This window comes from Crotalus tigris, unplaced genomic scaffold, assembly GCF_016545835.1.
Source record: "Crotalus tigris isolate CLP2741 ecotype Arizona unplaced genomic scaffold, ASM1654583v1 scf7180000023637.1517150, whole genome shotgun sequence".
Classification (NCBI taxonomy): Eukaryota; Metazoa; Chordata; class Lepidosauria; order Squamata; family Viperidae; genus Crotalus; species Crotalus tigris.
The window spans coordinates 1,186,052-1,212,662 of NW_024100094.1; the positions used below are offsets into that span (position 1 = coordinate 1,186,052).

Here is a 26,611-nt window from a genome sequence, read left to right on the forward strand (position 1 = left end):
TGCACTATGTTGCGGAAGAATTGGGGGCAAGGAATAGGTTTCTGAGGGACCACCGGTTCAGCATACAGGGGACTAGGGTTCTTTGATATAGACAGAACTGGAGTCTCCTGCTCCTGAGCGAGGTTGGCTGTTGTGCTGGCCTTGAGCAGTAGGGAGTTAAATAGGGAATGGTCAAAAGGACCAACAGGTGGAGCTGGGTCTGATGGAGAGGTGCCCTCGTCATCTGACAGGATCAGGCCTGAAGGGTCAAATCCTACCGATTCTGAGTCTGAAGAGACATCCCTGGTGAGGCCTGGTAATCCAGGGTGAGGAAGGGACCATGGAGGTGCTGATTGGGGGGGTATGTGAAACAGAAGAGGTCATGAACTGAGCTACGGTCTGAGCTATCATGGCCTGGAATTATTCAGGTCCTAATGCTTGTGACTCGGGGGGGGGGGGGCGGAGGCCTGCTGCAGTAGGGGTAAGGTAGAGGCCCCGATGAGACGGTGCTCTGACCAGTTGCCCCCTGTGTCCCTGGAATTAGCCCTGAGATGCCCGGTTCAGCCTGGGGAATTTCCCTGGGGGAAGACCAGGCCCCTGGGACCAAGGCCCAGTTGGTAGAAAAGGGCTCAAATATGGACCCTCCTGCTGTGCCGGTGCTTGACTGGCCTGGAATGACTAACCTCAATCTGGGGGAGTCCTCCTCCAATGTATGATGACATGATTGGTTTGACTCATTTGGAAAGCTGTGTTTTGGCCTTTAATACACTCCTCCCCTCCACCTCAGTAGAGGCCTTGTATTTCTTTTTGGCAGGGGGTTCAATGATGGATTTTTCTGCCATGGTGACTGAAACCTTGAACTGGCAAGCTGCAGTAAAATCAGTCAAGATACTGAGGCAAAAAGGCCTCTGAGGGCTCAACTTCAGTGAAAAGTGCCCCCCTCAGTGTTGTAATTTCGCTGAAGGAGCCCAGTCGGATGGAAATCAAGGCCCAGGTGAGGGGGGGCAGTGGGGGTCAATTGCCAGGCAGTGCACCCTTGTGAGGGCAAGCTTGCCCTCCCTAAATTCAGCCACAATGTCCCACGAAGAAAGGCAAGAAACAAAAAAACAGCTGTCTCAAAATGGCGGCCGCAACCGCACGCGCGCCAAAATTGATGATGGAAAGGCCTCTGAGGCAGCTAGCTACCTAGCTGAGGCCTGTGTGGGCTGAAGGCCATTGACTGCAAACGAGCCCTCGTTCCTGAAGGAAGCACCTGGGCTCCTGTTGCTGGCCGAAGGTTGATCCTGACCTGGTGGCTCCGCGCTGATCAGGTGACTGGCGGTTTCATCAGGAGAGGCAGCGTCGACTTTCAAGGATTCTGGACAATCGGAGAGGCCGAAGGCCCTTAAAAGGAGCCCTCCAGGCCCGAGCGAGGCTTATTGCTCGCTTGCGGATCTCCCCAAGCCCAAACGATCGGAGAAGCCGAAGGCCCTGAAAAGGAGCCCTCCAGGCCTGTCCAGAGCTCGCCACTTGCTCTCGGATCCCCCCGATGATTGGCTGACTGGCGGTGTCCTGGGGAAGTCCCGGATCGCCTCAGTGGTGATTTCGCAATCAAGGGTGGATTGAAGCCTCAGAGACTTTAAAAGCACTCAAGGAGGTAAGAAAGGCCCCGGGGGGGGTCATAAGGGGGAAAAGAAGTGCACGATGTATCGTGCAAAGCCTGTCAGCCCGGCTAGGCAGGCAGGTATTTTGGGAAATCTTTAGTCTTTTGTCAAAAAGGAAAGCATAATATGATCTAAAACTTCAGAGTAAGGAAATTAGCTATACAACCTGTAATAATATTTCTGCTTCTGGAGCTGAAGAAACGTGTCTGTAGAGCATGAGACTAAGTCTAAAATCAGGGTGCAGAACCACAGCAGAGGCGTACCTACACTTCAGACTTAGTCTTATTGGAGCAGGAAGATTAAGACAACCCATTTGTGGATTCTCCATCCAATCATGCTGGAGAATGGGAAGTACCCCACACCCAAAAGCAACTGCAGAGCTTCCTAAGCTTCACAAACTTTTATAGAAGTTTATCCAGGCATTCACCCAGATAGCCCTGCCAATAACTAATTTGCTCAAGACCAAAGAGGAAGGGAAGGCTAGACTGGAACAACTACTTAAATGGTCCATGGAATGCCAAGCAGTGTTTGAAAAACTCAAGAAATTATTCACTGCTGAACCCATCCTTAAACACCCTGATCCTGACCACCCCTTCATCATCCAAGCAGATACCAATGATGTCACAGAGGAAGCCGTATTCCTACAAAAAGATCAACAAGGCCATCTAAAATCCTGAATTTATACATCCAGAAAATTCTCTGATGCAGGGTGCAGGTAGTGTTGTGGCCTGTCAGCCAGTGATTGATGTGTGGGTGCTGTGGAAGCTGAGAAGAGAGGAGAACAGCGAGAGGCTATGGGGTGGTCTTCAGGGCAGAAGAGTCACGGCTGCTAACAGAGCCCCATCTGCAGGGGCGGAGATGAATAGGTGTGGCAGACAACTATTCGTTTTCCTGCTGGTCAGCCACTTGTATTTGGAACTCCTGACACCTCTCCTTGGAATTTTGCCAGAGTTTTTCTGCAGATTCTGTGGTACTGGAAGTCAAAGCACCTTCTGAGCATTGGGATGTCTTATGTTAAACAATAGCCAGCTTGCTTGAAGAACTTTTGGCTGCAAGCATGGTGAGACTGAGAATAACTCTGGGTATTGGGAGTTATACAGGGGAAAAGGGTGTGAACTCCATTGTTTGGAGGCTGTGTGAAACTGCTGGTGTTCCTGAAATAAAAGGAACATTAGAGACTATTTGACGCATCTGTTGTGTTTGGGGAGCCGGGTCAGAACAGGTGGGCAGTATAGGGAAAAAAAGCCTATTCCTCGATGGCAGCAAAACTCATTTTGAAGTGTGGACAGACCATAAGAACTTAGAAGCTCTAAAGACCCCCCAGAAACCACCCCTAAACAAGTGAGGTAGGAGGGTTCTGGTTTTGATATTGTAGTAAGATGGATGCAAGAAAGCAGGGCTCTGCCTCCCACACCTGATTTCTTCCTGCTGGGGCCCCAAAAAGGGCCTGAAGTTGCCCCAGAGAGGTGACAAATCATGAGGGGACCCTTGTAGATCACGGGGGAGATGGCAGTTGACCTGCTTGGTCCAAGGAAGCCCTCAGAAACCAACAGGAGAAAGACTGGCCACTCCCATGCTGCCAGTCAGAAGCTGCTGTATGCTGGAGGAAAAAGCCTTTAACAAGTGTGAGCAACATGTCTAATCTGGATGAGACTATTTTCCTTCCTCTATGATTGTAAAACCTGTTCTTGAAAAAAAAAGCAACCCAAAAGCAAAGAACTCCCAGAACTAAAGAGAGGGGGGAGGTTTCTTTTTTATCCCCACTCCCAGAAAAAAAGGGGTGGTTTAAGCCTTCTTGGGGGGAAATGGAAAAGACTATAAAATTACTTTGGACATAAGAGAGAGAGAGACAGAGACAGACAGAGACAGAGAGAGGGAGAGACAGAGAGAGACAGAGACACACACAGAGAGAGACAGAGGCAGAGACAGAGAGACAGAGGAGAGAGAGAGAGACAGAGGACAGAGAGGGGAGAGAGAGAGAGAAAGACAGAGACACAGAGAGAGAGACACAGAGAGACACAGAGAATGACAGAGAGAGAGACACACACACAGAGAGAGAGGCAGAGGCAGAGACAGAGAGAAAGACAGAGACAGAGAGAGACAGACAGAGAGAGACAGACAGAGACAGAGAGACAGAGGAGAGAGAGGGGGGAGAGAGAGAGACAGAGACAGAGAGAGAGAGACACAGAGAATGACAGAGATACAGAGAGAGACACACACAGAGGCAGAGACAGAGAGACAGAGAAGAGAGAGAGAAAGAGAGAGAGAGACAGAAAGAGACATAGACAGAGAGAAAGACAGAGACACACACAGAGAGAGACAGAGAGAGACAGAGACAGAGAGTCAGAGAGAGAGGGGGGAGAGAGAGAGAGACAGAGACAGAGAAAGAGACAGAGAGAGAGACACAAAAAGACAGAGACAGACAGAGAGAGAGAGAGAAAGACAGACAGAGAGAGGCAGAGAGAGACGAGAGAGAGACAGAGAGACAGAGAAGAGGGAGGGGAGACAGAGAAAGAGACAGAGACAGAGACACAGACACACACACACACACACACACACACACACAGAGGGAGAGAGAGAGAGAGAAAGAGAGAGAGAGAGAGAGAGAGAGAGAGAGAGAGAGAGAAGTTTGGGGAGTTTTTTAAATTTTTAAACTTTTCTTACCTTTCCTGGAGAGTATCGGAGCAAAGGTGTTTTTTTTTTTAAAAAAAAATCCTGACTGGAAAGTTACAAAGTGGACATCTATTGACATGTAGTGGTAAAAGAAAAGAACTACTCCAACTTTTGTTTATATATTTTGTCTTTATATATTGTCTGGAGTGAGGGAACTTGGCCAGAAGCCCAGATACAGATTACAGACTGAATCCTTTGATGTCCCTGAACTTCACAGCCTTGTAGATTGCAGCTGGAAAAAGAAAAATAATTCTTGGGCTGTTTTTTCTGCAGGATGGATTACAACTAAAATTACAAACTATTTTAAAGTCATCGGGCTTCTTTGGATTACAAATACTGTAGTTCCACAAACCACTTAGAGACAGAGCGAATGGTAAGGAATTACCAACAGTAAGACATTTTAGATTATAATTTTGGCAGATTGGCAACTCTGGACTTTGGGACAATTTTTCGTCTTTTTTTCTTCTTGTTGTTTGGGGAGCCTATTGGATTATAAACTCTTTATATTAGAACTATTTATGGACAATGAAAGTATAAATATTGGTGACTTCCCTGGAAGAAAGCCCTATGGACTATCAACTCTGAATAGTAGGACCTTGTGGATTATAAATTCTGACTGAGCGATAAATTTGGACTTTGAACAATCGTTCCAGAAGTGAGTCTTATAAACAGAAGTGGATTACATTTTTTCCCCTTTTATATCTTGATCTCCCTTTTTTTCTCAGGGAGCCTATTGGATTACAGAGACTAGATAAGAACTATAAGAGTTATGTAAAATATACATTGTGGTATTGAATATAAAATTAATGGTTTGGTTTAAGGCAGGCATTGGGGGAAAGTATTAGAGCTGATAAAAGTTTTGGGGGGTGGAAACAAAATGAGTGTTCCAAATTTAACTAAAACACCCTCAGCCCCATCCTCCACCTCTACAAGCCCTGTGTATCAGAGATCAATCGAATCAATGCTTCAACAAGAAAAATCTAATAACCTTCAGAAGGAGATGCAAGTGACACTACAAGCAATCCAAGAGGCAATTTCCTGGCACAAAGAAGATACAAAGAAAAATCATGAAGAGACAAAAGATAACTTTGATAAAATTAATAAAGGAATTCATAATATAAACTTTCAATTAGAAAGCTTTAGACATATGATTACAAAGAATGAACATAGAATTCAGAAAAGATAGAAGAAATAAAAGTTGAAAACCATCTTGAAAACCAGGCAAATAGAGAATTGGAAAATTCAATGGCAGTTTTGGAAATGGAAAAGGCATCTTACTTCTTAAGATGGAGGATAAAGAAGAGGACCTTGTGGACTTGATGATGGAGCTATTGGCTGAAGCACTGGAAATTGGGAAACAGGAAATGGAAGGAGAGAAAAATCAGATATTTTGAGTCAATTCAAGCTATATGAGGAGAAACAAAGTCCCCAGAGAAGTACATGTCAGATTTGTTAAAAGATCTATAAGAGATGAGATATTGAGAAGAGCGAGAGATGATCTTCTGCATTATAAAGAAAAGGAAATTGTAGTGTTGAAGCAGATCCCCAGGAGAATAAGAGATTCACGAAGAGAATATCAATTCCTGACCAGAAAATTAATTGAAAAAGGAGTGAATTTTAGATGGCTGATTCTGGAAAGGATTTTAATTAATTGCGACATGAAAAGATACAGATTGGACACTGCACTTAAGACAATGGAATTTTATGAGAGATACAAAGCATTCTTGGAAGGGGAAAGTTTGGAATTTTATGCAGAGAGAGAAGCAAAGAAACAGGAAAAGGCAGTAATAAAAGGAGCAGCCAAATCAAGCGAAGAGGAAGAAACAAAAAACACAAATACAGAAGAAGGGGCAAAAGCAAGAGAAGAGGCAAATAAGAACAACTAGAAGAATAAACCCTAAATATAACTGAAGGAGATGGAGAAGGAAAATGGGATTTTCTCAATGAATATAAATGGGTTGAATTCTCCCACCAAAAGAAAAAAAATCTTTACACAACTACAAAAATTAAAAATGGATATAATTTGTCTCCAAGAAACACATATTAAGAGACAACACTAGACTTCCGGCTGTGACATCATCGTGGAGCGGTTGAAAGAACAGAACTCTGTTCCTAAATCCTGAAAAATCTTTGTTAAGAGCCAGCAAGGGCTTTGCCAATCCCAGAGAGATTGGTAAACTAAAGAGGAAGCTTCAGAGAAGCTGGAAAGCAAACACTCAAACAGACAGGAGCAGCACTTTTAAAATTGGCGGAGAAGAAGCCGGTCTTTAAGACTGGCCTGGAGCAATGGCGGCAGTCTGAGAAGGAAGTGAAAAGTAGAACTGACAGCTTCGTACGGGAGACAAGGAAAAGCCCTGAAGGAGGTGAGGAATATTTGGCTGAGAGAAGGCACAGAAAAAGCAAAGCGATAAGGAGAGAGATACAGCAGCAACTGAATTTGAACAGAGTGGAGCGATAGAGCAGAACAAGAGCAGCGTGAAGAAGCAGAGAGCCCACAGTAAAGTTTATAAAGCATGAAAGACTGGAATTTAAGAGCTGCAAGAAGTAGAGATTGAAACTAGAGAAAGGACAGGAGAAAGGACGGCTGGAGGCAACAAAGGGTGATTAAGAAGGACTTTGAAAAATTAACATAAGGATTAAAAGGTGAAGTGAGACAATGGAGAAATTTAATACTATTTAGTAGAACTTATTTTTGAAGAACAAATAGCATTGAAATTTGGACTTTAATTCATATATATATCTGGGTAAAGTGATGAGTGGACATAAGGATTAAAAGGTGAAATGAGACAATGGAGAAATTTAATACTATTTAGTGGAACTTATTTTCGAAGAACAAATAGCATTGAAATTTGGACTTTAATTCATATATATATCTGGGTAAAGTGATGAGTGGATGTTTTGGAAATATTGGATATATAGAAGAAGAAATAAGAGGTGACATTTGGTAGATTGGTGGATACATTAAATTGAGACAGAGAGAAAAAAGGCTGATGCAATATTGTAGCACACATATACAAGCAGTGACTAAGCTACAAGTAGAAAAGGGGCGTCAGGCAATGTATTAAAAGGAATGAAGTAAACGAATAATTATGTCAGAATCCAATTATATTTCATCTTTAATTATCAAATATAGAAAACCCCAATTCTGCCTTCTCTGGATTCTGCCATAAGAGGGAGAGAAGGGGGAAAACAAAGGGGCTTTATGGCCCTAACTTCCTTCAGTATACTTCTAAGGAACTGAATGTGTTTATTGCAACCTCAAAGAGTTTGAATGTAGTTAGCACCAAAGAACCTTACCATAACAAAGGGGGCTATTTACCTTTCATGTAGTTTATCTGAAGTCTCCATCCAGACGGAAGAAAGGAATAAAGGGGTGGAATTGTGATGCCTGAAACTATCACTGGAAGGGGGGGTGATTGGGTGGGACTACTGGGGAACCCTTAAAACCTTGAATTGGAGAGCTTGGACCCCAAGTCCTGTCTAGCACGCCTGCAACCACTTCTTCTTAATAAAGGATTCCTGTTGGAAGAATTATTCCAAGAGTTCTGTCTTCTTAAGATGCAAAGTGGGGTGGGTCCTTACATTAGACAGGACTTGCAAAATTAATCCACCTGGAAGGAAGACCCTTGCCGGGGGATTTTGCAAAAATTTACCATGTCAGACAATGGAGCAAGAGAGGGGGAAAACTCCCTGGAAAGAGAGCCGCTGACCCAGTTGGAACCTTGCCAGATGTTGGGATCCGAGAGGTCAGATTCCTCAGGAGAAGAAGTGGTGGAGACACGGGACCACAAGCCTTGCTGGTCAATGGGCGTTGGAAAGAAAAGTGAGTGGGGAAAAGAATCAAGAAAGGTGACCCTAAGACAGGGGACCAAGCAACCAGAATGGAAGCAGGAGATGGAGAAATCCCTGCATGCAAGTGAAGAAGCTGGGCACCGTACTCAGACTGGATCCTAGAGAAAGCTATTGACCTGATGAAGAGAACTCTCAGCTCCCTAGGAGAGGAGAATCCTGAGCCCTACGGCCGCCCCAGCTCCTGGAGCCGCAAAGGGAGAGACACCGAGGGGGACGTGGAACCTGCAACATCTACTGATCCAGTAGCCCCCACCCCCTACCGGACCACAGATGGCAATCTGGACGGAAGACATTACCACCAACAACGGAGGCACCGATCCATTCCAAGACGTCTGCCGTTGGAGGTGAAATTCAAAGGGGAGTCAACACGCTTGGGGTTTTTCCTAACCCAAGTCCTCAGCTACATGGAGGAATACGGGCAGGACATTCCCAGTGACAAAGCCCGCATCCAGATCGTGCAATCTGCCCTGGATGGACCGGCTGCAGATTGGGTGGTGAACTTGCATGACTCCAATGCCCCAGAACTCAGTAACTTCAACCGTTTCATTTCCTCTTTGAGAAGACGATTTGAAGACCCCCTGGCTGATCGCAAAGCCCGTGAAAGGATAAAAACGATGAGGCAAGGCAATCGCCCGGTGGCTGAATATACACAAGAATTCCGGGCCATTGCCAGCAAACTGAATTGGCCAGAAGACATCCTCCTTAGCCATTTCAAAGACGGACTAAACTATGATCTATATGACGCTTGCCTGCCCCGAGGGGACACACACCGACTTGAGGAATGGTACGTCTTGGCAGAGGAAGCAGAGATCGACATATTGAAGAGGCACCGCCGAGGAAAACAATGGAGCCGCCCCCCGCCTGAGCTGACACACGAACCGGTGAAATCATCGGCTACAGCCAAGAAGCAAATGGGGTGTTTCAAGTGCGGAAGAGAAGGGCATTGAGCTGTAGAATGCCGCTCAAAGGCCCCCCAGCACAACCCAGACAGATCCCCAATCAACAAACCCGGAAAGTCTTCAGCTAAGCCAAAAGAAACGGCCATGAGAATGATGGAAATTGCAGAACCTCCCACTTCTGCTCACCAAGGGGAAAGAACTCCAGCCTACACCACAGGGCCGGTGGATGCCTCAGATGACAGCTCGGAGGGCGAACCCCTGGTAAATGGATGCATCACACCCATCTTCAAAACAGTGACTATATTAATCGCCCCCATGCCCGAAGCTGTGAAGGTGAAAGCCTTAATAGACTCTGGCTGCACCTGCTGCCTCATTAGCCCAACACTAGTGGGGAATCTGGGCATCCCATCGAGGAGACTGGAACAACCAATCTCATTTGGACAGTTAGATGGATCCATAGCAGGGGGGGGGTGCCAGCTACCCTAGCCACTCTACCAATACACCTCTCTCTGGGCAAACATGAAGAGGACATAATGTTTGTGGTGACCCCAGGTATGGAATGCCCAATGATTCTAGGGATGGAATGGTTTAAAAAATGGAACCCCTGGGTAAATTGGAGGACGACAGAAATCAAATTCCCAAAGGGGGACCCTATGGACTTAAAACCCCAAGGGAGGCTACCAGAATCAAGAATAGAAAAAGCATCCATAGGAGAGGAAAAAGGATTAACAGAAATACCAGAGGAATATAGAGACCTTGCTGAAGTCTTCAGTGAGGAGACGGAGAATGAGCTCCCACCCCACCGACCCACAGACTGTACCATTGAATTCAAGCCTGGGGCAAAACTCCCGAAGCCCAGATTATACTCCATGAGCCCAAAGGAGAAGGAGGAAATGGAAAGATTTATAAAAAAAAACCTGGAGAGAGGTTTCATTGAGCCAGCCAAGCCTAAAGTGGCTGCCCCGGTCCTTTTTAGAGAGAAGAAGGATGGCTCTTTACGGTTATGCGTGGATTATAGGGCCCTGAATACAATCAGTGAAAGCAACCTATACTCTCTGCCCCTCATGAAAGACATGCTGTCACACCTATCGAAAGGGAAAAATTTTTCTAAACTAGACCTAAGGGAAGCTTACTATCGCGTGAGAATTAAGGAAGGGGACGAATGGAAGACTGCATTTAACTGCCCCATGGGGTGCTATCAATTCAAAGTCTTGCCATTTGGATTACAAGGGGGCCCTGCAGTCTTTATGCAATTAATCAATGATGTTCTAAGGGAGAACCTGTTTAAGGGGGTCCTGGTTTACTTGGACGACATTCTTATCTTCACCGAAACAAAAGAGGAACATGTCAACCTTGTCAGAGCGGTTTTAAAGAAGCTGCGAGCCGCCCACCTATATGCCAAACTCTCAAAATGCGAATTCCACCAGAAAAGGATAGACTACCTAGGTTATCGCATATCCCCCCAGGGCCTTGAAATGGACCCAGAGAAGGTCAAAGCAGTATTAGATTGGGCACCACCCCGCACAAGAAAGCAACTACAAAATTTCCTGGGCTTTGCAAACATTTACCGCCAATTCATCCCCTCATTTGCCCAGATAGCCTTGCCCTCACTAACTCACTGAAAACGAAGGGAGCATCCTCAGTAAAACCTAGCCAGCCACTAACATGGACAATGGAGTGCCAAGCAGCATTTGAGAGACTAAAGAGACTTTTTTCTGCCGAACCATACTAAGGCACCCAGACATGGACAAGCCCTTCGTAATACAGGCAGATGCAAGTGATGTGGCAGTGGGGGCTGTTCTATTACAAGAAAACAATGAAGGGGTATTGCAAACCTGTGCATATACATCCAAGAAACTCACGGAAACAGAACAGTGCTGGCCCGTATGGGAGAAGGAGGCTTATGGGATACGTTGGGCATTACTCACGTGGCGACAGTTCCTGGAAGGTAACAAAATCCCCTTCCAGGTGTGGACTGATCAGAAAAATTTGGAAGCCCTGAAAACGTCCAGGAAACTCAATCCCAAACAAGCCCGCTGGTCCCAGCATTTTCACCAGTTCCAATTTAAGCTCAAACCTTTACCAGGAAGAAAGAACTTCCTGGCAGATGCATGCCCCAATATAACAGCGCACGAACCACAGACTCTAGACCAATAATGGCAGAGTCACAACTGGCAGCACCAGTAACCACAAGAACCCAAGCCAAATTAAAACCACAACTGGACCGCCAAACTGGAATTGAATTCAGAAAAAGTTTGGAAACAGATGAATGGTTCCAGAAAAACAAAAATGTGTGCACAATGAGAGACGGGTTGCCTTGGGTAGGGGAAAAGTTATATATACAACAACTCAAAGAGTCACTTTCATGCACCTTTGCCATGACACAAAATCAGCAGGGCATTTTGGATTTGTAAAAACTTTACATTTAATTAAACGGCAATTTTGGTGGCCATCCATAAAAAAGGACATAGAAAGTTATATTGCCAGCTGCCCAACATGTGCATCTGCAAAGAGGTTGCAAGGGAAATCGCCAGGGCTATTACAACCAGTGGCAAATCCCTCAGCCCCCTGGAGGGAAATAGCCATGGATTTTATAGTGAAATTGCCAGAAAGCAATGGGAATACTGTTATCTGGACAGTCACGGACTTGTTTTCCAAACAGGTGCACTTTATCCCTTGCCAAAAGAGTCCCAATGCAAAGGCCTTAGGAAAACTTTTCATCCAGCACATTTACAGATTGCACGGGGCACCCCAACGCATCATCTCTGATAGGGGAGTGCAATTTACATCTGCATTTTGGAAGGAATTTTTATCCCTCTTAGGGACCACTCAGGGACTGACATCTAGCCATCACCCTCAGACAGATGGACAAACGGAACGGTGTCATTCAGTACTTGAGCAATATTTGAGATGTTTTTTAAATTTCCAACAGAGTGATTGGACGGACTTACTTCCTTTTGCAGAAGTTGCCTACAATAATGCAGTCCACTCCAGCACAGGCTACACTCCTTTTCAAATAGCTACCAGTCAAAGTTTCAACCCCATGCCAGAATTAACCCCAAACGAACCAACGATCCTTCACTGAGAGAATGGATGGAAAAACTACAAAACACCTGGCCAATAGATAGAAAAGCACTAGATGAAGCTAGGCAGGCATATAAAGCACAAGGCGATAAAAAAAGGGTTGAGCCTGCACCATTCATTATAGGAGAAATGGTGTACTTATCTACAAAATACCTAAAGTCCCTACAGCCCTGTAAAAAACTTGGACCAAAATACATAGGAACTTTTCCAATTAAAAGAATCATAAATCCAGTAATAGTAGAATTAGAATTACCCAAAAATCTCAGGCAAATACACCCAATTTTTCATTGCAGCTTGCTGAAAAGAGAGCATCAGTCACCTCTACGGCCAAAAATCCCCCCCACCACCTCCAATCATGGTGGAGGGCGAACAACACTTCGAAATAAAAGAGATGCTTGACTCTAGGAGATATCATGGAGCAACTCAGTACCTAGTTGCTGGAAACACCTCCCTCCCTCACAAAACGAGTGGGTCCATAAAGGTCATGTCAGAGCCCTGAAGCTATTGAAGAAGTTTCACACAGAGTATCCTAACAAGCCTGACTAATTTTTATACCTGTTTTGTTTTCTTTCAGGTGGATCTCTCTTATTTTTAAGAGGGGCCGGATGTAAGAATCCAATTATATTTCATCTTTAATTATCAAATATAGAAAACCCCAATTCTGCCTTCTCTGGATTCTGCCATAAGAGGGAGAGAAGAGGGAGAACAAAGGGGCTTTATGGCCCTCACTTCCTTCAGTATACTTCTAAGGAACTGAATGTGTTTATTGCAACCTCAAAGAGTTTGAATGTAGTTAGCACCAAAGAACCTTACCATAACAAAGGAGGTTATTTACCTTTCATGTAGTTTATCTGAAGTCTCCATCCAGACAGAAGAAAGAAAAAAAGGGGTGGAATTGTGATGCCTGAAACTATCACTGGAAGGGGGGGTGATTGGGTGGGACTACTGGGGAACCCCTTAAAACCTTGAATTGGAGAGCTTGGACCCCAAGTCCTGTCTAGCACGCCTGCAACCCCTTCTTCTTAATAAAGGATTCCTGTTGGAAGAATTATTCCAAGAGTTCTGTCTTCTTAAGATGCAAAGTGGGTTGGGTCTTTACAAATTGCGTAATTGAGTAATTGAATTAAAGCATAATTGAGTAATTGAATTAAATAGAAGTGAGAAAGTTATTATAGTATAGTAAAGAAATATAGACAGGTGATTATTCAAATAAGAGTGATAGTGAATGAAATTAAGAGGGGTGATAATACTTAGAGAATAGTATATGTATATGCATCATGTGTAGTGTTATAGAAATATATATATAAGAAGTGTTAAGAGTATTATAAATTGTACCAGATAATAGTGGGATAAGGAGAGGTACAACTCTACTTGTAATTTTACTTTTTAACGTTAACCCTAAGAATAACGTTCTATAAAGATCTCCGGGAAGAGTATAATCTAGTTATTTATTGTTAAAACAATATTTAAAAGAATAAAAACAGAGGGCGGGGCAACTAAGGCAGTTACAGGCAATCAGGAAGAGTGGCCCTGTCATGCGAACAATGAGCAAGCAGTTAGATTGGCAAGGGGATAAAAAGAACTTCCCCACCCCCTGAGCCTCACTCTGAGGATGCTGGCAGAGGACCAGCGAAAGCTAAGTTGTTTTTAACTTTGTATATAACTGTTTTTATTGTTTTAAATATTGTTTTAACAATAAATAACTAGATTATACTCTTCCTGGAGATTGAAGATTGCATTATTGAACACACACACACACACACACACACACTCTTTACTATCTATATTATATATATACTTACATATTTAAGCTTAGACTATATAGATTGAAAACCAACTTGATCAACAAAAACAACTTGCCATAAATTGGTATATGAAAAAGTGAAGAAATATTATTCAAGTAATAAAAATGACAAGTACCACAACAACAACTAAAGTAGGCAAAAAACAGTTACAAATCCCACACCTATAATGGCCTCTCCTACAGGTCAAAGAATGATAGTGACCATGTTGGGGAAAGAAAAAGAAAAAGCAGAATTGGCAATGAACCCACAGAGCATGCAGATAACACTACAAACGATTCAAGAAACAATGATGATGACCCAAGAGGCAATAGCAAACAATCATGAAGAAACAAAAATACATCACAAAGAAATCAAGAATGATATTGGAGAAATGAGAGATGAAATTAAAAACATGAATGATATACAACAAACAATGATGGAAAATGAACAAAGAATCCAAAAAGTCGAAATAAAAATGGAGCAAGTTGATAGCAAAATAGAAAGGATGGTACAGAAATCTGAGCAGGTAAATAGGGAGTTGACTGAATCGATTGCCTTTTTGGAAATGGATAAAGCTTCGTTATTTCTAAAAGTCCAAAATATTGTAGAGGAAAAGGAAGAAGATTTGGGAGAGAAGATGGCGGAGATGTTGGTGGAGATATTAGACAAGGACAAGCAGGAAACAAGAAGAGACATAGACAAAATATATAGAGTATATACAAATTATGCACAAAGGCATAGATTGGCAAGAGAGGTCCATATAAGGTTTACTAGAAGATCAATAAGGGATGAAATATATAAAAAAACAAGAGATGAACCAATAATATATAAGGGTAAAGAAATAATTGTATTAAAACAAATACCACATAGAATACGAAATCAAAGACGAGAATACCAATTTCTAATGACCCAATTAACTAAATATAAAGTTATGTTTTGATGGTTAATACCTGAAGGCATATTTCTAACTTGGCAGGAAAAAAAATATAAGATAGATACTCTTGAGAAAGCGCAGGATTTTTATGAATGTTACTTTACGCAAGGAGAAGAACAAGAAAGTAGGGAAGAACCAGAAAGTAAAAGTCAGGATGAAGATTTATTAGAGGAAGTTGAACGAGAAAGAGAAATACAAAAATTACAAGAAAGAGAAAGGTTAGAAAGAGAAGGAGCAAAAGGAAGTGTAATAGAGACAAGAAGCATAAAAAAATAGATCAAGTAAAAAATATGAGATGCAATTAAGCTCTTCTCTGTAAACATTAATGGATTAAATATACCAAGAAAAAGAGCACAAACGTTTAACAAATTAAGGAAATTGGATGCAGATGTGATATGTCTTCAGGAAGTTCATATAAAAAAAGATTATAGAAAACTACTAGAGAATGTAAAATTAGGAACACTATATACAACATTAGCAAAAAACAAGAAAGGAGGAATTGTTATATACGTCAAAGAAAAAATAAAATCAAAATTAATATATTCGGATGAAGAGGGAAGAATTTTAATGTTGGAAATAGAATTAGAGCAAAAAAATCTTAATGGCAGTATATGCACCAAATAATAATCAACATGATTTTTTTTAAAGGTACATAAGAAACTAGTGGATCTGGATTATGAAAGTATTTGTATGATTGGGGATTTAAATGCAATAGTTGATGTTAAGAAAGATTATAAGAGTAGTAAAAAGAACAAAAAGAAGAAAAATATATTACCAAAATCGTTCTTTGACATGGTAACAGAGAGACACACAGGTCAGACAAACAATATATGGAGAGAGACACACAGGTAAGACAAACAATATACGTTCTATTCGTATCCGCATCAATCTTGGTCTAGGATTGATATGGCCTGGGCAACAGCAGAAGTACAAAACGGGATAGAGGAAATTGAAATAGGGCTTAATGATTGGGCGGATCACAACCCAATAATAATAAAATGGTAAGGCCAGAAACAGAGAAAAAGATGGTCAATGAATCAAAGACTGTGTAAAGATAAACAATATATACAGATGCTAGAAAAGGAGATGACATTATTTTTTCAGGTAAATAAAAAGTAAGAGACATCAACAAAAGCTTACATTCAGGGATTGACAATACAACTCTAAGAAAAACAAAGATAGGAGACTTCAACAAGAAGACTAGGAGACTTCAACAAGAAGAATAAAAAAAAGAAGGTAATCTACAGAAGGACCCACAAAATAAAAAGATAAAAGAAAAATGGAATATTATAAAACACAAGATTAACCTAACAACACAAAAAGAAATGGCACAGAAAATTAGGATGGCGAAACAAAATTACTTTGAAAATGCGAATAAAACTGGTTGATGGTTGGCCTATAAATTAAAAAAAGAAAAAGGCAAAAGAACAATATATCAACTACAAGACGAAAGTGGAACAGCACAATATAGACGGGAAGAAAAAAAGAAAATAATACAAAATTTCTTTTCAAAGCTATACCATCAGGAAGATATAGCGGATGATAAAGTCAAACAATATATAGAGGCAGCAAAAATGAGCAAAATCACCGAAGAACAAAAGGAAATGTTGAATAGACCAATAACCGCAATAGAATTAGAAAGAGCATTGAAAAAACAAAAAAACAATAAATCACCAGGCCGAGATGGAATTCCGGTTGAATTTTATAAAAATACACAAGAGTCACTACAATGGATAATGTTGGAGATTTACAATGAGGTGCTGGAGGAGGTGAAGATACCGACAACTTGGACTGAAGCAATCATCACCCTCATTCCTAAGGAAGACTCAGACCTGCAACAAATTCAAAATTATAGACCGATTTCTTTACTGAATACAGATTATAAGACATTTACAACAATAATAGCAGAAAGGATAAAAAATTTTTTGAATAACTACATCCACCCAGATCAAAATGGATTTCTACCAGGACGACAAATAAAAATATGAGGATAATAATGAACACTTTAGAATTTTATGAAGTCCATCCTGAAAGACAAGCTACACTAGTTTTTCTTGATGCCCAGAAGGCATTTGATAATCTGAATTGGAAGTTTATTATAACACAATTGTACTATATGGATTTTGGGACAAAATTTGGAAAGATGGTTGAGAAAATATATACTAAACAAACAGCTAGGGTAATTATAAATGAGGAAATGACAGAAAAAAAATGATATAACCAAAGGAATAAGACAAGGATGCCCACTTTCCCCTCTTCTATTTATTTTATCATTAGAAATACTCCTGACAAAAATCAGAGAGGACCTATACAATATAAGTATGATATAAGAAAATATTATTTAGCTTTTGAATAATTTATATTTAAAGTTTAAGACATTATTTAGAAGTGTAGAATAGTTTTGGTTTTTTTATTTTTTTTTATTTTCTTCTTTTTCTCTTTCTGTTTTTTATATATAATGGAGTTAAAGTATTTAATAATTTGTTTATTGAATGTAATTATATTTGTTTGAGGTTTATTTGAGTTTAAAAGTTTTTTCTTTTAAGTTCTAGTTAACCCTGTATTCAGCTCTGGGAAGAATGAGGGAGGGTTTGGGGGTGGGTTGGGAGGGATTGGGAAAGGGGTTTTTATTGTAAAATTGTAAAAATTTATAATAATAAAAAAAAATCAGAGAGTACCAAGAAATAAAAGGTTTAAAAATTAAGAAGGAAGAATATAAGGTCCAGGCCTTTGCTGATGATTTGGTATTTATTTTGGAAGATCCATTAGAAACCGGCTTTAAATTGATTAAAAAAATAGAAGAATTTGGTGAGGTAGCCGGACTTAAAATTAATAAGAATAAATCCAAATTAATAACCAAAAATCTTACAAAGGCACAGGAAAGTGAACTGGAAGATAAAACAAAGATAAGTATAACCAAGAAAATAAAATATTTAGGGATCTGGATTACAGCGAAATGTTCCTCGATTAAGGAGGACAATTATGATAAAATATTACACCAGATAAAAAAAGATTTAGAAAATTGGGAAAATCTGCAAATTTCATTTTTAGGGAGGATCACTACAGTCAAAATGAATATATTGCCAAAAATATTATTTTTGTTCCAAGTTATTCCAATAAAATTAGGGAAAACATCCTTTCAAGAATTAAATAAATTGGTCACTAAATTTATATGGCAAAGGAAAAAACCCAGGATTAAATTAAAACTCTTTCAAGATATGAAAGATAAAGGGGGATTGGCATTACCAGAGTGGGAAATATACTACCAAGCATCGAACTTAACTTGGCTAAAAGATCGGATGGATTTGAAAAATACTAGAGTTTTAACAATAGAAGGACATGACTTGCAAGCAGGGTGGCATGCATTCCTATGGGACGAAAAATATAAAATACAAAGATACTTTCAAAGACACATAGTTAGGAATGCATTGCTACAGACTTGGGAAAAAATAAAACAAAAACATTATATAAGAATTCCAATGTGGTTATACCCAACAGAAGCTCTGAAACACCCAAACCTACTGGATATAAATAAGATAATTAGATACAAGGAATTAGTAAATGAACAGAGAAATCTGAAAACAAAACAAGAATTGGAACAAGATATAGGCAGAGAGATTGACTGGTGGACATTTACACAAATTCAGTCTAAATATACAGAGAACAAAAAATTATATGAAATACAAAAAGAGCCGCAAGAATTGGATAAAATTATACATGGAACAGAAATAAAATTAATTAGCAATTTATACAAATACCTTTTGAGATATAAAATAGAAGACGAGGTTGTCAAAGACACAATGATTAGATGGGCAAAAAAATTTGGATATAATATAGAATTGGAGAAATGGGAAAAATATGGAAAATAAACATAAAATTGACTATGTCAGCGGCATTCAAGAAAAAACAGTTGAAAATGTTTTACAGATGGCATCTTCCATCAGCAAAGCTTGCCAAGATGTTCCAGAATAATTTGCCAACATGTTGGAAATGTAAAAAAGTACATGGAACATATTACCATTTATGGTGGATATGCCCAATTGCGAAAAAATACTGGACTAAAATAAGAAGATGGATTGAAGAAATAATAGACCAACCCGTAGACTGGAAACCAGAGATCTTTTTGCTGGGTATTTTAAACAGAAAATATAGTAAAGAAATACGGTACTTAATTCTACATATAACAACGGCAGCAAGAATAGCATACGCACAGTTCTGGAAAAATGAGAATATACCATCAGAGGAAGAAGTGATAAGAAAAATCCTGGACTGTGCTGAGATGGACAAATTAACAAAAGAGATAAAAGAAAAGGAAGACACAGAGTACTATCTAATATGGAACAAGTGGTATGATTGGTTGGAGACTAGAAATAATAGAGAATAAATGTGGAAAGGTCAAAAGTGGAAAATGTGTGTATAATAATGTATAGTAATAATATGTATTATTCTTAGTATGAAGTATAGTATGAAGGAAGAAAAATGCAAATAAGAAACAACGGGGCAACAAGGACAAATATTTTAAAGAAGAATAAGGGGGGCAAATGTAAATAATAGAAAATTACTGTTACAAAATCGCTGTTAAAAACAGGGAGGAGTATTCACTCTGTGTGTGTGTGTGTTATGTTTTGTTTTGTTGGTTTAAAAAATTAAAAATTTAAAAAAAAAGAAAAAAAAGAGACATTAAGTTAGAAAATTCTCTGATGCAGGGTGCAGGGGAGCAGTATAGGGAAAGGAAGCCTATGCAGTGAGATGGGTGCTACTCATGTGGAGACACTTTCTCGATGGCAGCAAAACTCATTTTGAAGTGTGGATAGACCATAAGAACTTAGAACTCTAAAGACCCTCCAGAAACTGCCCAGAAACAAGTGAGGTGGGTTCAATATTCCAACCAATTCAACTTCTTCTTACCATACCTGCCATGGAGAAGAATTTCCTAGGTGATGCACTCTCCAGGCTACCCCAATATAATAGTACCAGGTTAACTCCATAGTACCAGGTTAACTCCATCATCTCATCCACCCAGATAGTGGCCCCAGCCATCATCCGGGCACAAGGGAGAGCAAAAGTGGCCCTGGAAGCACAAGCATGATGTTTCTGTACATGACAGCCTAGCCTAGATCAGATCAAAACTCTATGTGCCCGTGAGCCAAAAAACTTTAATCCTGGAAAGGAATCACAATTCTAAGACTGCAGGGCATTTAGGTTTTGTTAAGACTTTGCACCTGGTGAGATGGCAATTCTGGTGGCCAAGCATGAAAAAAGACAAAGAAGGATACATTGCCAGCTGCCCAGTATGTGCATCAGCGAAAGGACATCCCATAAAACCAACAGAGTTCCTACAGCCCATGGCTAATCCAACAGCTCCTTGAAAAGAGATATCCATGGACTTTATTAAACGGCTGGAAAGTCAGGGAATACTGTAATATGGGCCGTCACTGATCTGTTCTCCAAACAGCTGCACTTTATAGCATGCCCCAAGATCCCATCTGCATGAACTTCAGCTAAACTATTCGTGCAGCACATTTATCACTCCATGGGGATTCTAGAAGGATCATTTCCAACAGAGGAATGCAATTTACTTCTCAATTTTGGCAAGAGTTCTTAAAGCTCTTGGGGACTTCTCAGGGACTCAGCTCCTCACATCATCCCCAGACTAATGGATCCTGTGAACATACTAATGGTATGTTAGAATACTATATCCACTGCTACATTAACTATCAACAGGACAATTGGTCAGATTGCCTCCCCTTTGCTGAAGTGGCATACAATAACTCAATGCACAACAGTACCGGTTTTGTGCCATTGTGTGTAGCCATGGGTTGGGACTTTGTTTCCATTTTCAAACTTCCCTAACAGTCACCCCAATGCACATCACTGGCTGAGTGGATGAAATCACTGCAGACTACATGGCTGGTTGTTTGCAAAGTGCTAGACAATGCAAGGAATATGTATAAAAATATGCTGATAAGAAGAGATTGTCACAAAAGGATTACAAAATTGGAGAGAAAATTGGGGCCAAAGTACATGGGCTTTTCCCCGTAACCAGAGTTATCAACCCAGTCACTGTAGAACTAAACCTACCCAAATCCCTTAGGAGAATCCACACTATTTTCCATTTCAGCCTTCTAAAACCTGCAGGCACTTCACCCCTGTGATCAGCAGAGGAATCTTGTCCAATCCCTATTCTCATTGAAGGCAAACAGCATTTTGAAGTCAAAGATATCCTAAGCTCATGGACCCATATTTAATTTTCTGGAAGGATTTTCCACCTTCCAATACTGGGTGGGTGAATGCCCAACATGTGCAATCATAGGTTGCATTAACAATGTGATCGAATCAAGGTCACATGAAGTGTTATTACCACTTTATAAGGGCTTTGTAAGACTTCACTTGGAATACTGCATCCATTTTTATCACTACAGTATAAAAAAGATGTTGAGACCCTGGACAGAGTGTAGAGAAGAGCAACAAAGAGGGCTGGAGGCTAAAACATATGAAGAACAGTTTCAGGAATTGGGTATTTCTAGTCTAGCGAAAAGAAGAACTAGGGACTACATGATAGCAATGTTTGAATATTTGAGGGGTGGTCACAAAGAAGAGGAGTCAACCTATTTTCCCAAGCACCAGAAAGCAGGACAAGAAGCAATGAATGGAAACTAATCAAAGAGAGAAGCAATCTAGAACTGAGGAGAAATTTCCTAACAGTGAGTACAATAAACCAGTGGAATGGCTTGTCTTCAGAAGTTCTGGGTGCCCAATCACTGGAGGCTTTAAAAAAAACTGGACAGCCATTTGTCTGAAATCTTATAGGGTCTCCTGCTTGAGCAGAGGATTGGACAAGAAGACCTCCAAGGTACCTTCCAACTCTGCTATTCTGTTAGCTGTTCTAAACTCATAACCAATTTACACTCTCTGTAATGTAGTTTATTTTTAGCACCAATAAACAAGCATGTGAGGCAACATTTAGTTTAAATGAAGATATATCCTCCCATTTGCAATTAATTTGTGGGTAGAAGTTCTTTTCATCTATTTGTATTTGTATGTTTTTATTTTTTATTTTTATTTTGCATTTTTTAAACCTGCCAGTTTCAAAACTTAAAGCTATGGTGGGAGAAGGATGTGGATCAGGGAAATCTAATGAAACAGCATGTTCATTTTTCAGGGAAGAAAAGACATTAGGAGAAAAGAAAGTTGTCTGTTCTTCTACAAAGGGTTTGTAATTTGCCCAGAGTTGCTCCACCAGTGAGATGGGTGACCTATACATGTAATTAATTAAAATTCTGCTCCCAGAGGCACAAATTTTTTCAGTTCCCATTCTCTTCAACATGGCTACCTGTTCCAGCCCATGAGAATACAGAATAGAGAACAGAATAGAGAAACTGGGCTTAAGTCTAAACTCTAAAACTGGACAAAAAGAACCCGGTTCTAAAATATATAATAAAGGTATGAAATTTGCTAAGAATTAATGTTCATAGGCAAATTTTGAACTGATGATTGCTGAGACTATCATGAACAGAAGACAATGCTCGTGACTGAATACATTTGTTTGTGATTATAACCATTAATTGGTAATTCATGTTTTGGATATAAATATTAACTGGCATGGGAATAAGAAAATGATTGACTTACACCAGTTTCTGCTAGTTTTTTTAAAAATAATTCTGATTTAAATTGAATATTATTGTCCTGAATGGCTACAGATGTATTGTAGAACTAATATGTAACTAGTAAAAATTTGATATATTCCAATTGTTTGCCTCAGCTTTCTCTTGTGTGAATCAATTACTCCAAACACAAATATTAAAGAAATACATAAATCAAGTATATTTGCTTTACTGTACTAATACATTTACCCAAGATCCATGGTAAGATCATCCATTCAACGATGGTTGGTGGAGGCCCTTGCATATTCAGATCTGACCTGTCAATGTGCTGAGAGGCAAGTAGAAGAAGAAACAAGAAAGTCAAGTAGGAAGCAGTGTGGCAGATGAATTTGATGAATGGCTTCCTGATGAATAGTCCTAGTGGGCTTTTGGGAGCTATCAGGTAGCAGACAGAGAACACAGGGAAAAGGAATCCAACTATGATGCAAGTCAACATCTTCACAGCCCAATGGCGTCTCCTCCAGCCTGGGAACTCATCATACCAACGAGAGGCAAGTAGCTGTTGACAGTTTGGTTGGGCAACAAACTAATGCAAAACAAAAGAAATAATCAAAACTCATCTATCTAGTAAATTCTTATATACAAAATGTAACATGCAAGAAGAAATTGAATATATTTAACTGCATTTATTTACTAGGTGAAATTCCTTGTATTACACAATTGTTATATAGTAACATTAAAGATAGAAAAAAATTGTCCTCCAGTATATCCTCATATCTATTATATTTATCCTCATCTTTATCCTCATTTAGGAGATGAGGTTTTCTGCTTATAGTTATAGAAAGTAAAGGGTAAAAGATGTCCACATGGGTTTTACTCTGCTAGTTGTGACAGGCTTTAGAGGGTAGTGCTCATCTCCATTTCTTAAACCAAAGAGCCAGCATTTGTGGCTATATGGCCAGCATGACATCATGCCATAACACATAGCATATGGTAAAACATGGAATGCTGTTACCTTCTCACATGCTTATATGTAGTACCTTTTTACCTACTTGCATTTACATGGTTTCAAATTGCTAGGTTGGCAGGAGTTAAGCCAAATGATGGGAGCTTGCAGCACTCGGATCTAAGCTATAGATCTTTAACGGTCTAAGATTCAGCATCTTAAATCCTGAGCCACCATGTCCCTTTATAATTATAGAGTCATGGAAAAAACACACCTTGATAAATATTCTCTTTAATACAACTTTTATAGCTACTAGAGCTCTCTCAAATACCAGAACCCCCTAAATGTAATAATACTACAGTAGCTTAGCTTTTGAAATGTAGAGTCTTGGAAAAAGTTCATTTCATCTTCATTTATCTTGTATACATGTCAATACTAAGATATTAGGTGGATATCCTAATATAGCTGAATAGGAGGATGATATATATAGCCATGATTTCCTTATGGGAAAGCATACATTGTTCAAAAGAATATAAATCAAAAAGACAGGGGAAAAAAACAGATAAAGTCCAGCAAGGAGTTAAAATAGATCAGCATTCAATAGTCAGCCAACTTTTAAAGATAAAGAGCTAAGTGAAACAAAAGCTTTAAAAAATGAAGTTTATACCCAGGCATGCTTAATCTGTCAAGAGGGAAAGATGGATGACCTGACTTTCCATCATTCCCACTAGGAACAGTAATGAAGATTCTTAATCCCAGGTGGGTCCACGGTCATCCAAAAGTTATCAGGGGTTATTCCTAAATGCTCCCATTCAAATCCAGGGAGTAATACTGCCAAAGAACCAGTTTTGACAACAAAATCAGCCGATCATTGGCAGGAAAAAAAAAGTTCCTACCATTCAGCAACCATCTTGGGGGAGAAATCTAGCCATCTTGTGGGAGGGTAACTCAAGGGAGCAAACATATCCAACACAGTTTCCTCCTATTTTCCCCACAACAATTTTTGCAATATTTCAGTGGCCACTAGACCCTAATAACTTAAAATGTTTAATTAAAAAATAAAGATAATGAAATAATGAAGAACAGAGGATCTGAACTGCACTTGATCTTATTTATGAAGCATATTATCTCACTCATTGCAAAGAAATCCATTAACATTTTATCTGCATACCTACCTCTTTTTGACGGTATTTAATTGCCAGTTTTAATTTTGCCAAATCATTTCCACTCTGGTCTTCTATTAGATTGTTATCATCTCTGTAATTAAGAATAATTTCCAATTCTCTTGAACTCCGAGTCTGATCCAATAGATCTTTTGCAAATTGCTTGCACTGATATGACAATTCTTCATATTCAGATTTAAACTCATTTTCCACTTTGCTCAGTTCCTGAAGTTCCCAACTTAACTGAAATGCTGTAAGAAATGGGTCCTCACTTGATAGGGCAATTAAAGATGGGCTTGCAAGAGCCTTGTAGATATTTAGTCTGGATCGGGAATGACGAAGGCTATCCACCTCTGAACTGGAGACACATTCCATACAATTACAGCGAACTTCATGTGGTCTAGGAACAGACACACCTTTCTGGACTAAAAGTTTAATGATCTCATAATTGTTTGTATGGGCAGCCAAGATAATGGGCGTTATGTCTGGCGTAAATTCGGAGAACTGTGTATTCAATAATGTGGGTGGTACCTGTGGGGGTGGGAAAGGAATTTATTTATATATGTATATATGTATGTATGTATCCCACCTTTATTAATTTTTACAAAAAAATCAAGGTGGCAAACATATCCAGTGCACTTTCCCCTTCCTATTTTTCCCACAACAACCTTGTGAGATGAGTTAGGCTCAGAGAGAATGACTGGCCCAAGGTCACTCAGCTGGCTTTCATGGCTAAGGCGGTATTATGGTAGATAAGTAGTGCAGTTAGTCTCAAATTATGTTCCTCTGTAACCTGTATATGACACCCAACTCCCAGTGACTGGGAATCATCTGGGTATTTTTTTTTCCTTATTCCTACTAGCCCAAGTTGAAAGTTTTCTCCTCGTTATTGTACTCCAGAATAGATACATTTCAACTTGGCCATTTAAAAAGAATGCATAGCCTATTTTGCATATCAAATACATTGCAAAAATTTTTATTTCAACATGCTATTTATAGGTTCAGATAACCAAACCCTAACTACATGAAATCATATACTGCATGACATTTTATTAATCTGGTAAAAAAAGTGCTTTTGAAGTTTATAAAACCATAAACCTTGTTTGGTGGTGGTGGTTTTTTTTTTCATGGTCTTCTACTTTCTAGCCTGGTGCTTTAACTATTAGACCAATCTGACTTTCATCATATTTTATCCACAGCTGAATGGTTAGGACCAGTCACATTAGATAATTTCATATAAATCATATTGAGAATACGTTGGAATTTATTGACCTGATAGATTTAACAAAAAATCTGCAAATCAAGTAAACACAGAATTATTAAATAAATGAAAGAAATAAACTACTCTTCCAAATGTCTCTATATTGTATGGCTTTCATTTTATTAGCAATAGCAATAGCACTTAGACTTATATACCATTCCATAGTGCTTTATAGCACTCTCTGAGTGGTTTCCAAATGTCAGCATATTGCCCCCAACAATCTGAATCTTTATTTTACCAACCTCAGAAGGCTGGAAATCTGAGTTAACCTTGAGTGTTCTGGATCAAATTCCTGGCTGTGGGCAGAGTTAGCCTGCAATACTGCATTCTAACCACTGCACCACTACAGCTCCTCCTTAGTTCTTGGTCAATCTCAATTACCAAGCTTAAAGTGAAATGTGATTTCACATTAACTAAATCCAATAAAAACGAGAGCTTTTCATTGTGCATCCTCCATATGACACCTCACAGCAAATCTACTTCAAGCTTTGCAAAATCAGAATTCCGACTGATGTCAATGATCAATTCCTATATTCCTATTGTTTACAGAATAAAATTTGTATATAGGGAATAACAATAATTTTCAGTTACAACAGCGTGAAAAAGTTAACTTTGCAATCGATCCTTGCATTTATAATCTTTATAGGTCCATAAAGCAAAGGAAAGTTGAAGTAAGATAATAAGCATAGTTGCAGTTTCACTTAGCAACCAAGTTGCTGTTCCCAATTGTGGTCATGAAACAAGGATTAATTGTATAATCCCTTGAGGAAAAAAATCAAACAAGGGAAG

General features: G+C 39.7%; 1 protein-coding gene across 2 annotated transcripts in view; it reads right to left on the reverse strand.

Moving 5' to 3' along the window:
- The window catches only part of TRPC4 (transient receptor potential cation channel subfamily C member 4), a 188,872-nt gene that overhangs the window by 59,353 nt on the left and 102,908 nt on the right, over positions 1-26,611 (reverse strand). For both annotated transcript variants that reach the window (XM_039320405.1, XM_039320406.1), the window contains 2 exons: positions 24,574-25,092; positions 22,702-23,038 (listed from right to left, as the gene is read on the reverse strand). In XM_039320405.1, the coding sequence (XP_039176339.1) occupies positions 22,702-23,038; positions 24,574-25,092 (856 nt within the window). The remainder of the gene's footprint in view (positions 1-22,701; positions 23,039-24,573; positions 25,093-26,611) is intronic.